The sequence below is a fragment of the Macrosteles quadrilineatus genome, unplaced genomic scaffold, assembly GCF_028750875.1.
Source record: "Macrosteles quadrilineatus isolate MER2022 unplaced genomic scaffold, UCM_ALF_1.0 Scaffold_5__1_contigs__length_97177068, whole genome shotgun sequence".
In the NCBI taxonomy this organism is placed as follows: domain Eukaryota; kingdom Metazoa; phylum Arthropoda; class Insecta; order Hemiptera; family Cicadellidae; genus Macrosteles; species Macrosteles quadrilineatus.
The window spans coordinates 33,109,427-33,125,474 of record NW_026542598.1 but is presented as its reverse complement, the minus strand read 5'-3'; the positions used below and the strand labels follow the sequence as shown (position 1 = coordinate 33,125,474).

General features: G+C 35.3%; 1 protein-coding gene across 5 annotated transcripts in view; it reads right to left on the bottom strand.

Moving 5' to 3' along the window:
• The window catches only part of LOC128994011 (triple functional domain protein-like), a 476,534-nt gene that overhangs the window by 101,658 nt on the left and 358,828 nt on the right, over positions 1 to 16,048 (bottom strand). For all 5 annotated transcript variants that reach the window (XM_054418203.1, XM_054418206.1, XM_054418204.1 and 2 more), the window contains 7 exons: positions 13,891 to 14,090; positions 13,350 to 13,514; positions 12,591 to 12,834; positions 11,916 to 12,140; positions 6,497 to 6,757; positions 4,860 to 4,961; positions 312 to 451 (listed from right to left, as the gene is read on the bottom strand). In XM_054418203.1, the coding sequence (XP_054274178.1) occupies positions 312 to 451; positions 4,860 to 4,961; positions 6,497 to 6,757; positions 11,916 to 12,140; positions 12,591 to 12,834; positions 13,350 to 13,514; positions 13,891 to 14,090 (1,337 nt within the window). The remainder of the gene's footprint in view (positions 1 to 311; positions 452 to 4,859; positions 4,962 to 6,496; positions 6,758 to 11,915; positions 12,141 to 12,590; positions 12,835 to 13,349; positions 13,515 to 13,890; positions 14,091 to 16,048) is intronic.

The window sequence follows — 16,048 nt, the reverse complement described above, 5'->3', positions numbered from 1 at the left end:
GTTTCTAAACCCACAGATCATAGTTTGCTCCAAATCCCAAGCCGCAGTATTATTACACAGCTGATTACGATTGGTGACAGGCAGTATACCAGCCTTCCAAACAGAACTTGTACGCTCAAAGCACTAGACCAGCTGATCCCCACAGTTGGCCACAGTTTTATTATATATGTTTTCTTATCCATAAGTTTCATAAGCCTTTCCACATCTCTAGCAACTATGTTTGAACTATTGTCTGTACATTCAGAATACCAAACTGCATTTTACGTAGGTTGTTAACATAAGTTTTACTATGACATTTGTGCTATCCATACCTGCTGGATCGCTGGCTGCTTCCCTTCAGTTTGGCAGGACTCTTTGGCAGACTGAGAGGGAGGGCTGAGCTGAAGTAGGTCTCTTGTATGACTTCTCTCAACTTCTTCACCCAGTGTTGTTTGCTCTCCAGAGAAGAAGCCTGAAACATCGGAGAAAAACTGTTAAACAACGGTCATGCTAAGAAAAATAGTAATAACCAGCTGTGAAAAATAAAGTTTTTGTAAAAAAGTGCTACATACACACAAACAATTAGAGCCCACCACAAATTCTCTTTCAAAACAAGACTTCCATATTTCTGTTCTATAGAGATAATATTATCATAGACAAAAAGTATTGAATATGGACTGCCAGCCGTGCTGCGGTTACTATAGTTACAATAGGTTCTGGCGCTGACCGCTGGGAGTGCCGTGTAGCTTCATAGCGCTTATGAAATGAAATGAAATGAAATGAAATGTGTTTATTGTCCTTAGAATTTTCACAAATTATTGACAAAGTCATACAACTGCTAAGGTTTATAGCATAGTCAGTTAATAAATACAGTAAGATACAATATAGCTAACTAAATAAAATGAGACACTTTACAATACACATTTTAAATATTACAATTGAATAGGTAATCTTATTCTTAAGAAAAATTTGTGGCATTGAAAATAATGGAAGTGATTAAACCGCATAACCAACAAAGTCCAACAGTAAATAATTTGGTCAATTCGCAAACTCTTAACTCTACTTAAAAATTAATACCAGACATTTCAAAAAATTCATTTAGAGAATAGAATGGGTTGTTCAAAAGCCATCTGTAGAATTTTGTTTTAAAAGTGTTTTCAGGATATTTTTGTATTAAATGTATTAGTTTGTTGTATATTTTTAGTGAGATTACAATATGGCTTTTAAGAGTTTTAGACAGTCTGAAAAAATCTATGGTAGCAACGCTTTTATTCCTAGTATAATGAACATGAGAAATTTGTTTGATTAAGTTGGGATTTTTTAGAACGTATGATACAGAGTCAAATAAATAAATGTTAATCACTGTTGGAATTTGCAGCTGAATGAACAGGGGTTTACAGTGTTCCTGTTGGGGTTCATAGGATATAATTCTAACCAACTTCTTTTGTAAGACTAGAATTTCCTCTATCCTACTGCAATTGCCGTAAAATATAATATTGTATCTAAAAATGGATTGAAAATAAGCAAAGTAGGCTGTTTTAATGTAATTTTGATCTATACAATGTATTAGTTTAGTCATAAGACAAATTACCCTTGAAAGCTTAGAACTTATGTAATCAATATGAGGTCCCCAGGAAAGAGTCTTATCCAGATAAATACCAAGAAATTTCACGTTGTCTACATAGCCATCCAACATATTTAATTCAAACGGTCTAAGGCGAAAAACAATTTTTTTAGTTTTATCTTTATTTAAGAGGAATCCATTAGATTCAAACCAGATAGAAGCTTCATTAATTGAGTTTTGAGCTAACTCTTGAAGTTGTTTAAGATCAGGATTAATATTTAAAAATGTTGTGTCATCTGCATACAAATAAGTTTTACTAGTTATACTAGTAGCTGGGAGGTCGTTAATACAAATTAAAAATAACAGAGGACCTAGAACAGACCCCTGAGGCACGCCATATTTTATTTTAAATTCTTGGGACCAGTCTCCATCAATATTGACTTTTTGTGTTCTATTGTTTAAGTATGACTTGAAAAAAGAAAGTGGAGTTCCGTTGATACCGTAAAAACTTAATTTCATTATCAGGTCATCATGGTCCACACAATCAAAAGCCCTACTCAGGTCGCAAAAAGTGGCCTGAGCAAGTGACTTCCTCTCAAAGACCATTAGTACCTCATTAATCAATTTATCTATTGCGTCTGATGTACACTTGCCCTTTCTAAATCCAAATTGCGAAACACTTAAAAAGTTGTTTCTTTCAAAAAAAGAATTCAGCTGATCAAAGACCATGATTTCAAACAATTTTGATACTACAGGAATGATTGATATTGGGCGATAACTTTCTGGAATGTCTTTTTTACCTTTTTTAAAAATGGGACAGACTCTGGTGACCTTTAATTCATCTGGAAAGACGCCTTCAAGGAGACAGAGATTAAAGCAGTAAGATAGAGGTTCAGCTAGATTACCAATTATCTGTTTAAGCAAACTATTAGACATAAGATAAACATCATTACTGCTAGAGTTTTTTAGTTTTTTTGTGGCTTTTATTAGATCATTAGGTGCAATAAAATTCCAGAAAAAAGGCACAGGAGTAATGGAAGACTTATTAACTAAATCTTTTGAACTGTAGGCATTACTAACAATTTTCATTTTTATGTTTTCAATTGATTCAATAAAAAATGTATTAAAAATATCAGGAGATATTTTAGGTTTTTTGTTGCCACTGGTTTTAATGACTTGCCAAGCAGTTTTACATCTGTTATTACTTTTTTCTATGAGATTTGTGTTGTATTCTATTTTGGCCTTCTTAATTGAATGCTTATATTGATTTTTTAACCCATTATATGCTTGTTTTGTTTCATTTGAAACACTTCGACTATTTTTTACTATTTTATCAAGAAAAATTAATCTTTCTTTCATAACTCTTAACTCACTAGTATACCAAGCATTACTTTTATTTTTTTTTGAATTTTCAGTCTGAATTTTTACTACTTTAGAAAAATAAAAAATGTTATCTTTTAAAACTTTGAAAAACATTTTAAAGATATTTTCTGCTTTTGGATTTATACAATTAAGAACTTTTGTCCAATCATAAGTACCAAGCTTATCCACTAACACACCCACCGAATCTTTTGGCAAAATTACTTTAGAAAAGGAGTTCAAAGCAGCATATTGATTAACGCAATTTTTTCCCAAATTCAAAGTTATATTTAATAGAAGACCATTGTGGTCGGAGAAAGGAAAATCAAAAACTTTACAGCTTATGTTTGCATTTTTATTACAGTTTGTTAATACATTGTCCAGGCAATTGTTGCCTCGAGTAGGGTAGTGATTTAGGAAGTGAAAATTGTGCTGGCGGAGTATATTAAGAAATTGTTTAGAGAGGTAGTTGTTCTGTGTCAAGTCAAAATTTTTATTAAAATCTCCTCCAATAATTGAAACATAATTAGTCCAACGAGAAAGATGAGTTAATAATTTATCAAAATTTTCAAGAAAAACCACAGGGTTGCCCGAAGGTGAGTGGTAGACTGAAACAAAAATTAATTTAAAATCCTCGATAAAGACCGCTGCTGCTTCTAAACTCATTTCAGAACAAAACTGGTCCAAATCACACATTTTAACCTTTAAAAAGTTTTTAGTGAAAATTAAAGAGCCCCCCCCTTATATGATCAGTTCTGCAGAAAGCACTACTACAACAGAAACCATCAGGATATGCCAAGGCAACTTCTTCTGTTCTTAACCAATGTTCAGTTAGACCGATAGCAGAAATATTATTACTGAGTAAAAATGACTCTAAAATTGATATTTGATTTTTTAAGCCCTGGATATTTAGAAACAAGAAAGTAGTATCCGCATTTACAACTGATGGGTTTTTTAGTGGTTTTAGCTTGGCAGTCTTATTAAGGCTAAACACTATTATTAGGCCTACTTGGATCTACAGAAACAAATGATGCATTGGTACTGAGATCAACACTACACATCTGGGAAATGACTTTATCAGTTAGCTTATCTAGATCTCTTATATTACTCACATCCTTGGCACAATTACTCTGCTTTAGCACTTCACTTGAGACACACTGGACACTATCAGGGGCTTTTTCGTCTGTCACGTTGAACTGTAGTTGCTGCTGAGCCGGGGGAGTATGAATATTGGTCTCTGTAGTCTCCAGAGAGGCATTGGTAGGTGATGGTGTTGGAGCTATGGTGTCTGTAGCATGTCTTGTGAAACTCTTAGGTGTGGATGTAACAGCTGTGTTCCTTGGTGGTTCAATGGTATGTAGGGCTGGAGATTTTTCTTGTAGGGATTTAGAGTGTCTACTATGGTTTGTGAGAAGTTCTGTTAGCTTTTTATGAAGACCGCCGCTTATCTTTGACATTCTTTTGGTTTCTTTTACATCTAAAACTATGTAGACTGTGGCGCCAGTGACAGATTGAAAACTAATAATCTTATTAATAAAGTGCTCAGGCTGTATAAAGTCTCTAACGCACCCCATTGGGGAACAGATCAAAGTTTTTAGGCCTCTGTTTTGAAAGTCGTTGACAATCGTAACAACATGGCTCTCCCAGTGGTGTGCACCAGAACCTATGGTAACCGCAGCACAGTTGACGGTCTATATTTAATTCTTTTTGTCTATGATATTATGCAGGTCCGGTCTCAAACCAGCTATGTTTGTCCTATCGACCTTATACTTACACAACTACTACCAAAAGGTTCCGAGATCAGAAAATTTAATTAATTGTGAAAAATAAATTGTGCAAACAGTTAAGTTGTATGTAAATCAACCTAAGCTTGTCATATTTATGCGGAAAGATTTAGCGTATACCAGGTTATACTTCACTTACTTAAAGTAAAGGTTACACAAGCAAGGTAAGGTACCTTAAGGACGATTCGGAAGTCTGATATGGGTGCTCGTCCAGTCCACACGGCAAACTTGCACTCGTCTCCTTCTATGTGTTCCGTCACTCCCAACTCAGAGGTCTATAATGGCAAAATATGATTTTAAAAGTAAGAATCGTGTAACAACAAATAACTACAGCTTGAAGTACAAAGATAAGTAATTTTTGTGCTGTTACTCAATAGACTGTGTGATAAGATCTGATAGAAATTGCAACAGCTAATACTCCATACAAATTCATCAAGAATCAATTAAGATTGCATGAAATCTCATCGAACCATTTTCTTGCAACAAAATAATTCCTGATAAAATCCAATAAATCCTATTCAAAACAAATTTAAGATCTGCGACAGCCTAGAAATATTCCAACTACTGGGGATCTCGCATTGGGAAGGAGCAATAAGAGGGCACATTGAATAGAATAGTACCATTGACTATTGACAAAAGTAGATATCCCATGCCATGTTAAAAAGTAGCCAGTTTTAAAAAAGAAATCAACATTGTTGAACTAAGCAACTGACAGAGTGAAATGATGTCACTTACTGATTACTGTTTAATACAACAAATTTGAAAGGACTAAGTTTAGCATCTTTTATACAGGGTGTTTTTTTAAAAACTTGTTTCTTAAAAACTGCAATAGATAGAAATTATGCAGTTTGAGAAAATCATCATTGATGTAGAGGCCAAAACTATTGTGAATCAAACTTTAAGCTCCCATTCACCCCCTTTCTCCCCCTACCTTTAACTTAAAATGTTAAAATTGCAAGGTACCCCTTGTGACATATCAAATGAAAGGGCATGAAAAAAGAAAAAGGATGGTGCAAACTAGAGCCCTCTTTGTCTAGGGGGAGAGAGGGGGCAAATGGGAACTTAACGTTGAATTCACAACAATTGTGGTCTCTACTTCAATAGATGATTCCCGCAAACTGCATATTTCTATCTTTTGCAGTTTTTACATAAATAAAGGAGCAAGTTAAAAAAAAACACCCTGTATAAAATAGAATATCATGATATCAAAGACTAAGGGAGAAAATATAATTTTGACAATAGCTCATTCTGTGAGTGGTTATTTCAACTATGTTTAAATTTGAATAAACATGCGTAAAGCAGTGCCATACAAATAGGATGTCTACTTCAGTATCCAAGAGTCAACGATGGTAGATTGTTTTGGTGAATAACAGCTCTACTAGTAACTTCTGCTAGTCAAGGTGAAAGGATTGTCACTGGCACCTCCAACTTATTTCATCCACAAAACCAGTACTTGTAGATACTTTTTTTGTCCTAGGATGCTAGGCACGAGCCCGGAATTGTTTTTCACATTACTTCAGGCTAGACCTAGGGGTTGCGGCATTATCACATGGATAAAATCCATTGGTGATTTGACAGGATTTGAACCCAGGACCTCTGGAACCGAAATCCCACGCTCTAACCACTAGACCAGCTCGCTCCCCAAAAAACTTGTAGATACTAGGACAACCTAACGCTAAACTATGAAACATTTGAATGCCCAAAACATTACCACCATAGCACCCTATCCTTGATCCTTGGATACTTGATAGAATTTTTTCTATGGTGATTTTAAACAATATTTTCAAAACACAAGCCACAAAACACTCACCATAAGTTTATTCTTGTAGATGTACTTCGCTTTCCCACTGGAGTCCTTCACTTCCTTACTGAACACCAAGTACAGTTCAAAGAGGAAGCAATGCCTCTCCCTGCCTTTCCTGATCAGCTGTTTAGGGTCCCAAACATGCAGAGTGTCCTGTAGTATCACTTCTCCCAACTCGTCCGAACTAATATCACAGCCTTCCAGGAGAGATAGATGAAGTGCGTCGTTGGCTTTCTTGGGGACATTCAGCATCACTTCTAGCCCATCCTGAGGAAAATAAACAGTATCAGCAATATGACACATACTTTCTCTCATTAGCTTGTCAACACCCCTCATCAAGGGCGGTGGGAGTAGCTATGATATTTTATGGGGGAAACTACATAAGCTGCGATACATCTAAACTGTAATTCTTGTAGCATTGGGGGTTGAACTATTTTGATTAACCATAACATACTAAATTTTAATCAAAATAGTTTGAACCGTTTTTGTGAAGATTTGGTTTTTCTTGTTATTTTATTATGTGGTTTTTTATGAAGAAATTACTACAAAAAAAAAAAAAAATCAAAATTAAATTAAGTTATCTATATCTAGTCTGTGTAAACATAAACCAAACTTCAATAGCTGAGTTTGGATGTTCACATTTTAGTTTAGTTTTTTTTGCGTGTTTTCGAAGTATTTACGATGTTAAGATTTTCTCAAGAGTCTTTAAATGAATATAGAGTTCAGCAACATTTTTACAATATCAAAGGTTTTTTTGTTTGTTTAGTTCCTATTAATGAAACTTTCAACAAACAAGACACTAGGAGCTGACAGCACAAACTACATCAATAACATCGTTAATACAAATTAATGCTAAATAATTAATTCTATTGTTTAATATATCCTACTTAGTCAGGGCCGGATCTAGGAACCGCGAAACCCCGCAATGCAGGGGGGCCCAAGCCCTTAGGGGGCCCAAAGAGCTCTATAATTTAAAATTATTTTAATGCATATAAACATAATTGAATAGGACGGTAAGTTTAGTTTTGACAGACAAATATTGTCAATATCAAAGCTAAAGTTACAATTATTGAGTAAATTTAGACCTACTGATTTTACTCGTCAACAACTCGGGACCTCGCCGTAGACAGTTTAATCTGTGGTTTACTGTCACTTTCAGTCAGTCCAGTCTGTATGCTCAGCTCAGTCCAGTCAGCTCGTCAGCTGCAGTGCACGCTTCACAGATCCACTACAGTCCGATCGACGTGGACGTAGTGTCAACTTAGTCAACTATCAGTTGAGCTGAGCAATAAGTCTGTAGTACAGGCGGGACTTATAATAACCTCTGTAGCGTTATCTAACGACCTCAGGGCCAGAGAGAGCCGTCACGGGCCTCTGAGCTGAGTGATCTCCGGCCCCCTATTTTCCCGATTTAGTGTCTAGCCGCCTCCGTGCCGTTTTGTTAAACATTTAACAATATATCTAAAACGCATAATAGTTTGATTAATTCTCTTGCTCCTAGTTGCAACTTTATTCCACTCAAAAATTAATATGTGAACTGAAAAACCATGCTAAAATCTTTGATTTTAGCAGATTACATGTACAGAAAATATTTCACAATTCACATTTGACCAGGCTGGGCCCCTTTCAGAGCCCAGGCAGGGCCCCGGGGCTTTGGCCCCTCTGCCCCACCCTCTGGAACCATGATTTGTATGTAGGCCTACCTATCTTGAAAATATACGAGTAGTGTAAAAAGAAACTAAGTTTAAATTGAGTCGTTTGTTTATTATTATACATTATTATTTATTCTTGAAATTGTTTATGTAAAACCTTTTACTTTTTTTGTACAATATGTATTTTATAATTTGTAAACCTATTTGAAAGGCTAAGAATCTATTTCTATTTCTATTGTAATATGTATTTGCATATTATTTGAAAGACCATTGTCTGTGCAGTGGGTCACTTGGGGACAGTGGACACTCTTTCACTATTTCAAGAAATCCTATTGACATAAGAATAAGCTTTATTTGAAGTTTGCTGTTTTTTTTTTAGTACATAATTTTACAAAATTCCGCATTTTAACGAAAATGTTTTTTTACAAACAGGATCAATATTTTATCTTTAAAATAGCGTTAAAATTCAGTTTCAGCTACATACATTTTAAACATTCCCCCCCCCTCACGCAAATAAGGCCTCCCTGCTATTGATGCCAGCTCTAAGGGCCCTTGGAGGATTTTTGCAGGGGGGCCCATATTTTGTAGATCCGGCCCTGTACTTAGTCTAGTCTTTATCTACTAAGTTAAATAATTTGAGAGCTATGTAATTAAAATTAAGTTTTTCAAAGTAAGGATATGTCCTGAATTTGAATATACACATTGGTTAACAAAATGAGCCATAATCTAATTTAGCTAGAAGAAAAATACCTATTTATAAATTTGTCACATATGAGCCGTGACTAATTCCACCGGGCGAATGTCACGACTCATATTCAATGGTTCAAGTGTTTTTTTTATAGTAGGCTAGTTCAGTGTTTCGTTGTTACTTCCACGACCCCGAACAAGGCTGTGGGTTTTGTTCTTATTACTCCCACCGCCCAGCACTTCAGAGGTTGCGTGACAATCAACTAGTTAACCTCGCAGACATTTTTCATCGTTTTAAATCCCCCTTTTGGCACATGAATTATACAAGGTTGTGTAAGTTTTTTAATTTGTGCTTAGTCTGCGAGGTTATGGAGTAGTTCAAGTGCGCCACGCGCGCCTTTTGGGGCCCGTGAGGAGGACTATGCACTGGACCGTTTCGACCTTGGCGGAGGAAATTTGTAACACATGGCTGCCTCGTAGACCTTGGCCCCCTCTCCGTCCTGCTTGGTTCCCCCTCCGGTGCTGAACATCTAGACCTGGCCCAAAACCCAACCGCACTACCGCAAGTTACCCACTGTCGTTATGTTTTTTGATTTTATTTATAAAAAAAAGCAACCCAAGAGACTATTTGAAATTATTATTGTTATAGGCCTATACATAGTTTATTAATTGTTATTCTTTTTAAATTTTAAATTCTTTAGGCTACTTGTTGATTTTTTTTAAATTTTATAATTTTATTAAATATTCTATTGAATTCTAATTTGGGGCCCCTAAAGTTTCAATAGTTACCAGATGAAATGAATTTATTAAAAGAGTCATTATATATATCATTGTTGTAATTTGTTAATTTTAAAAGTTTTTTTTTGAAAGGTAAAAGCTAGTAAGATTTATTTTTGAAATTTAGCCTATTTGAAAATGATTAATGAAATAATTGTAAGTTAGTAGGGTAAACGGGTATCAAAATTTTTAAAGTTTAATTGAGAGTATTTAATTCATGTATTATTGTTAATTATTGTTGTTGTGTTATTCTTTTAAATGATTAATTACAGCTCGTTTCTCTCAAATGGCGTGTTGTTCTTGAACCTCCATCCATGGTTCTCATTTTGTTAAGTAAAGTTTTGTGGGCCGCTCCTCGGGCCTGCGCATGGATCACGCTTCCATTTCGTTAGTCTGGGTGCAGGCACGAGGGCATGGTTCACATAGCACTATAATGAATTATTATATGCCTACTGAATATATGAGATGTTTCCTGAGGAATATCTCAGCAAATGCTAACAAACTAGTTGAGAACAAATGTTTAACAAATCTTGAGTAAAAACATACTCTAGGTAAGGGCCAAGTTTTCCTTTTGGACGGAGATTTCGACAGTTTCTTCTTCTTCCACATTGCTCACAAGCGTAAATGTTATACTTTGCACTCACAGTAATACACTAACACATCTTTCACAAAAGTTTGAACCGCACTACAGTAAACGAATACATTTTCAACACTACGATGTACAAAACAGGTAACGTAAAACTCAAAACCAACAAAGAACACTGTCAATAGCAACACACCTTCAGAACCACTCCTATGGTACAAACAGTGTGAGTTCTAAGTGTCTTATCAGTAAGGTAAAGGTAGATAGTGATGTCTATGACCAATACCTACTTATCATAAGATTGTTTTGATCTGAATGTATATCAACAATTGACACACTTTTAAAATTCTTTAAATATGCAATTATTTTGGATGCAATGTTGGTTAAGGGATAAGTGTAAAAAATATGTTAGGAGGAAGGCGTATAATATTTATAGACTGATGTTTATAAAATACCGTAATTCAAATCAGTTTCAAGTTTACCAACAAGTGTTTTTTGTAAACGCAATTCAACACAAGTCAATAGATCTACGTAGATTGACAGGTAAAAATATTTCTCCAATGATAACAGACAGTCACCATAACTACTTTTCTGTATGTTGTATGTTGTGTATGATGTAATATTACAATATAAATGTAAGTCACGTGAGTATTTCAACTGCAGTCATTAATGATTGAACCAGTATTGGCTAGCCTCATTCCAAAATTCTGTCATAAGCTACCATTTCTTCTTCTTCTTCTGGGGAACAATACACTAAACTCTACAGGATGTTATAGGCTATAAATAAACATCCTGTTTCCTAACCATAATGGTTGTATCTGTAATTTCAACTAAAGAACCCTTCAGTTCTTCAGTTCTTTAAGTTACTGTAAATAACGATGGATTTGGAGATTATCAATTAATACAAAAAGTATTAAAATAAGAATTTTTTCATTGACTCTTGCCTACGACTGTAATTTATTTCACTGAAAGTATTTGACTTAACCCTGTTTTGGGTTGATTTGTGAAATTTCTATTGTCAATACTTAAGAAAAAAAGGGGATAAGTGTAGGACTTCAACTTTTTAGTTTTTAGGGATTGCCTGTTTTAACCAAACTTTTGAGTTATCTAGGTCCGGTGCCGTTAGGGTCGGTTAACAGGGGGTCTACTGTATATAGAATAAAGAAAGAATTTTTTATAAGTCATAAGTCATAAGTTCTTTATTCCAGAATTACAAAATTACATTGCAGTGGAATAGTCAAGTTTATAATGAAATGTACAAAAGATAAAATATAAAAAAACTCTACCAATTTTACGGATGAATAAATATTTAGCTCCTTATTAATAGGGGATTGCCCATGAACACCAGGTAAAATTGAGGGGCTCTCCAATATTGCTTAGGACATACCACTTGCTAATTAACATGTTTCGGTTTTGGAAACATCGTATTACTAAGAATTGTCTAAATTGGTGTTTTTCAAGGATAGCAGAAATATTGACGAAATAGAGAGTCAACAGGAATGTTAGTAGGATCGGACCATTTTATCCAGTAGGGACAACCACAGATGCGTGCTTGTAAACTAAGCTAAAGGAGGAAGAAAAGCTCATTCAGTGGAAGGATATAATTCAACCTAATCAATATTATTTTGAGTGTAATTTTGTACATTTTCAGATGGCAAATGTGTTGGGTTTTACTGTACCCAACAATGCAAATTAAACTTTATTGTTCATCCAGCATCAACGATACCTTTATTTCCCCCTGGCCTTCATCACAGCAGGACTGAAGATCTTTAAGCAACAGCTGGTACTTGGTTATCCTCTGGACAGGTTTGATCAGATAGGCAGCTATCGGATGTTCAACTCGATGTTTCTTCTGCAACTCTTCAAATATCGTGCCTCCGTGCTGCACCAGCAGTGAGTTGGACTCGGGCTTGTTCTTGCAGTACTTGACGTACATGTCGAACTTGAGAGCCTATAAGGAGATGGTCAATTTAGCAAATATGTTATTATTCAAGGAACAACATGGCTGAAGAGGATGAACATTGTGTAGAAATACAAGAATATACAAGGGTTGTCCGTAACTAACGTCTCAAACAAACTTTCGTAACGACCAAGCTAGAGCTAGATCCTCTAAAACTCTAGCTGGTTCCCACCCTTGATTACATCATCAAAGCCCAACCGAAATAATGATTTTTTGACTCATGCTGGTAAAAAATTTTAGAGATATGATAAACACTTCAATTTATTGAATACCTAATATGTTTCCATTACAGTTGTGCAATCAAAAGTGTGACTTTAAATTTTCAAACCCTTTATAAGTTAAGGTGTTCAAACTTTTTACTGAGCCCTTGGTGTTAAAATTATCCAAGTTCCATCATACAAATCCTTATAACTGGAATTGATTCAGAGCTTATCCTCTTACCCAGGTAACAAAACAATGTCCCACATCTTCTGGCATCGTCTCGTACTTCTCGAGCTCCTTCAGAAACACATCCCGGTGGAAGTCCCGGATGTCCTCGATGTTGCCAAAGATGATGTGTTCCTTGCCCAGAATGCCCGGAGGAACATTGCTGTGACCTCTCATCTCCTCCAGAAACACCTTGATGCAGATGTCTAAGTCTTTCACGTACGTTCGTTCGGTTTGTAGCAGTTCGGCCATTATAAATCTGCAAAAAATCAATTATAAATAAACGTAGCCTATATCAAATCATTATATCAGTCAATTAAAACAACAACACAATGTTGTTTTTTTACCTAAATATGAGTGAAGGAATGATATGAGAGTGGCTGTATTTATGGCTATTACACCAACAGTATCTTAAAACAGAACGATTTATCAAAAACCCAATGCTCAAGGGCAAATGAGTCTAGTTTGAAACCATAAAAAAGCAAGAGACTTTATCCTTGAACTGGGAATCTACTGCATTACATCCACTCAAGTCATGTTTCATATCGCATCATATATGAAAGTTCCCAAAACAATGCTTACCTGACAAAACACGAAAACAGTATAACTGCTTTTACTTTTTTTACAGTAAAACATGTTTTTACGCATAAGAAATAGTGCATTTATCTTTAACAGATTAGAAAAATCAAATCAATGGTCTTTTACCAGTGGATTCACAGATATACTTGATATAACTCTCCTATTGACTGCATAAGTCGATATAGTTTTACTTACTCTTTTCTTCTTGCAGATCTTCTCTTTTCTTCATTCAACTCTTTGAGATCTTTGGTTGAGTCTTTCACTTTGGATTCAAGCGAAGGGTCTGAATTTCTATCGATTGAAAGCTCTTGTCTACTTTCTGCTTCAGCCTGGATTCCCAATGTTCCTTCTAACTGCGATCTAAAAAGGTACGTTTATTATAAGTCAATGTTTCTACCTATAGTTTATAGTTATGGCTGATTATACCAGTGAATAAAGTAAAAAGTCTATCTCTATTCTAAGAAGAAGTTATCTTATGTTTGTACGAAAAATCAGTGTTATGGATCTTTTTTTTGTGTATCAGCCCCTGGACAAAACCTTTTCTGATATAAACAAGCTGAAATCTACTGATTCTATTAGGGAGGATGTTTAATATCACATTGGAAGAGGTAAATAAAGTTTTAAATAAGGCCGATGAACTAGAGTAAAAAGTAGAGGTCTCGTAAATGAGCCTTGAGGGACACCTCAAAGTCAATAAGTATGTTACTAAATTGACAATCATTTCCAATCATCTCACCTGTACTTGTCCATGCGGCAGCTGAAGTCTTTGTACCGGTTGTCCACCGCAGCCACCCATTGTTTGATGGCCGCTGCGTGAGCATGACCCTTCTCCACCAGACTATCGGCCAGCTGTATCAGCAGCTTCACTCGCTCTCTCGTCTCCTTCGCCGACGCCTTGAACTCATTGTGTTCTACGAGCAGCGACTCTGTCTCATCCTTCCAACAAACATCTCCTTGAGTATTCATGGAAATATTGCTATATAAAATATAGATCATGAGTCGGGCCATCTACGTCATCCACATCACCTGTTTACAGTAGTGCCCCTGGACATAAGACGGCACACGGTATGCAACACAATCTTTATGGTTAGAAACAACCCATCTAGTGCTGCGATTTCCTTGACCTATTAACTGCTTTATGTGAAATGTTATATTGAGTGGGCAGCCAAAGCAGTTATAGTGCTCGCCTTCAAATCTGAGCTTCGCTGGTACGATTTTTGCCTTTACAACGACAAACCAGTCGTTGATACAACAAAAAACTTATATGGTTTGGCTATATATTGGACAGAATCTGTCTTTGGCCTATCATTTGATGATGCTATTTTTTGACAAAAAGTCAATGTTAGACCAAAATTTGGAATGTCCCTTTACAAAAAACCTAAAAAATGTCAATGCTGTTGATAAATGGAATAAGAAAAGACGTTTAGTAGCATACTTTCGTAGTTGTAGGGCAACAGTTGCACATCCTTTATAGCCACAAATAATGATAAGAATAATTTAGGTTGGTGACTAAATTTATATACATAGACTTTGGTTTGGGTCTTCAACTTAATATATTGTCACTATGAATACATTTAACTTTTTGAAATTCGGCAAACATACAATTTTTTAATAAATCACTTATAAACATGAAAAGCAGAAATATTAAGGGCAAATAATAATATTGAATAAGCTAACCAATTGAACCATTGCTTAAATTTTCATGTAACTGGACTTCAGTGTTGTGCAAATAACATTTGAAAAAAATACAGTCAAACAAGAATATTCAATAGAGATACTTTATTTTACAAAATTTCTAGGGATGTAAATATTGATTAAAAACTGCACTAATTACACACCTTGTTTTGCTTCCTAACAAAATACTTGTAATAAATATGTTTGACGGGAGCGGCTATTATGTTGCCCATAACTGTGATGCCTAACCACATTATAGACTGGTGAGCCTATACAGTGTACTGAGACTTCATTAATGTATTCATTCCTGCCCACACTCGTAGCAACTTGCGACACTCACTGCTATATATCACTAGGGCTCAGGTGCCCACACTGCTTATATACACAATACAGGTGTGCAGCATACCATGTGTGGGTTATTTGTGTGTAGCTAATATAACTGGATGTTAGGAGGCGTTCATACATATTCTAGGTGTTATTTCTATACTAACTTTATCGGTTCATTATAAACCCCCACCACAGCAAAACTGTAGACTAAGCGAATTCCCATTTGCCTGATTGGACAATCACTAAAGTATTTCCTCAACGATTCTAGATTTATTCCCTACTAAAATAGCATTAATTTCGTCAATTTATCGTGACTGAAATGTCGCCCTGTCAGTAATAGTGTTACGTAGTTCTTCTGGAATGAAAACAGTATTTTGTGAAACCACTTCACGTTCTTTTAAGATAAAAAAAGGGTTTTCCTTGAAATCGTTTTCACATTTGGTGATGAATTACTGTGTCAATGATTCTTGCCTGATTGGATTTTTACTTTAAATTTCCTTAATCTTTTCAGATTGATTCCCTATTAAAAATAACATTAGTTTAAACTAGTACTTGGGTTTGCTGCTCAGTCTGTTAAAGGGATGGTAATAAATTGTGTTTTTTATTTTTAGATGTTAATAGCTAGTATAAAATTTAAAATAAATAAATTCCAAACAATTTATGGTTGATTAGTTAAAGTTAAGATCACAAGAACGGAAAAACATTTCTCACATCATAAAACTGAGACAAATCACAACTGGAGACGTCGTACCAAACAGCAGTTTTACCCATCTTCACTTAACACCATCACAACACAAAACACCCTACACACGACACGCACCCCTACTGTCTGGACCTACACATTTGGCACTACAGTCTAGGGCCGCTAATTTGGCACTGGCCACAATGGTAAT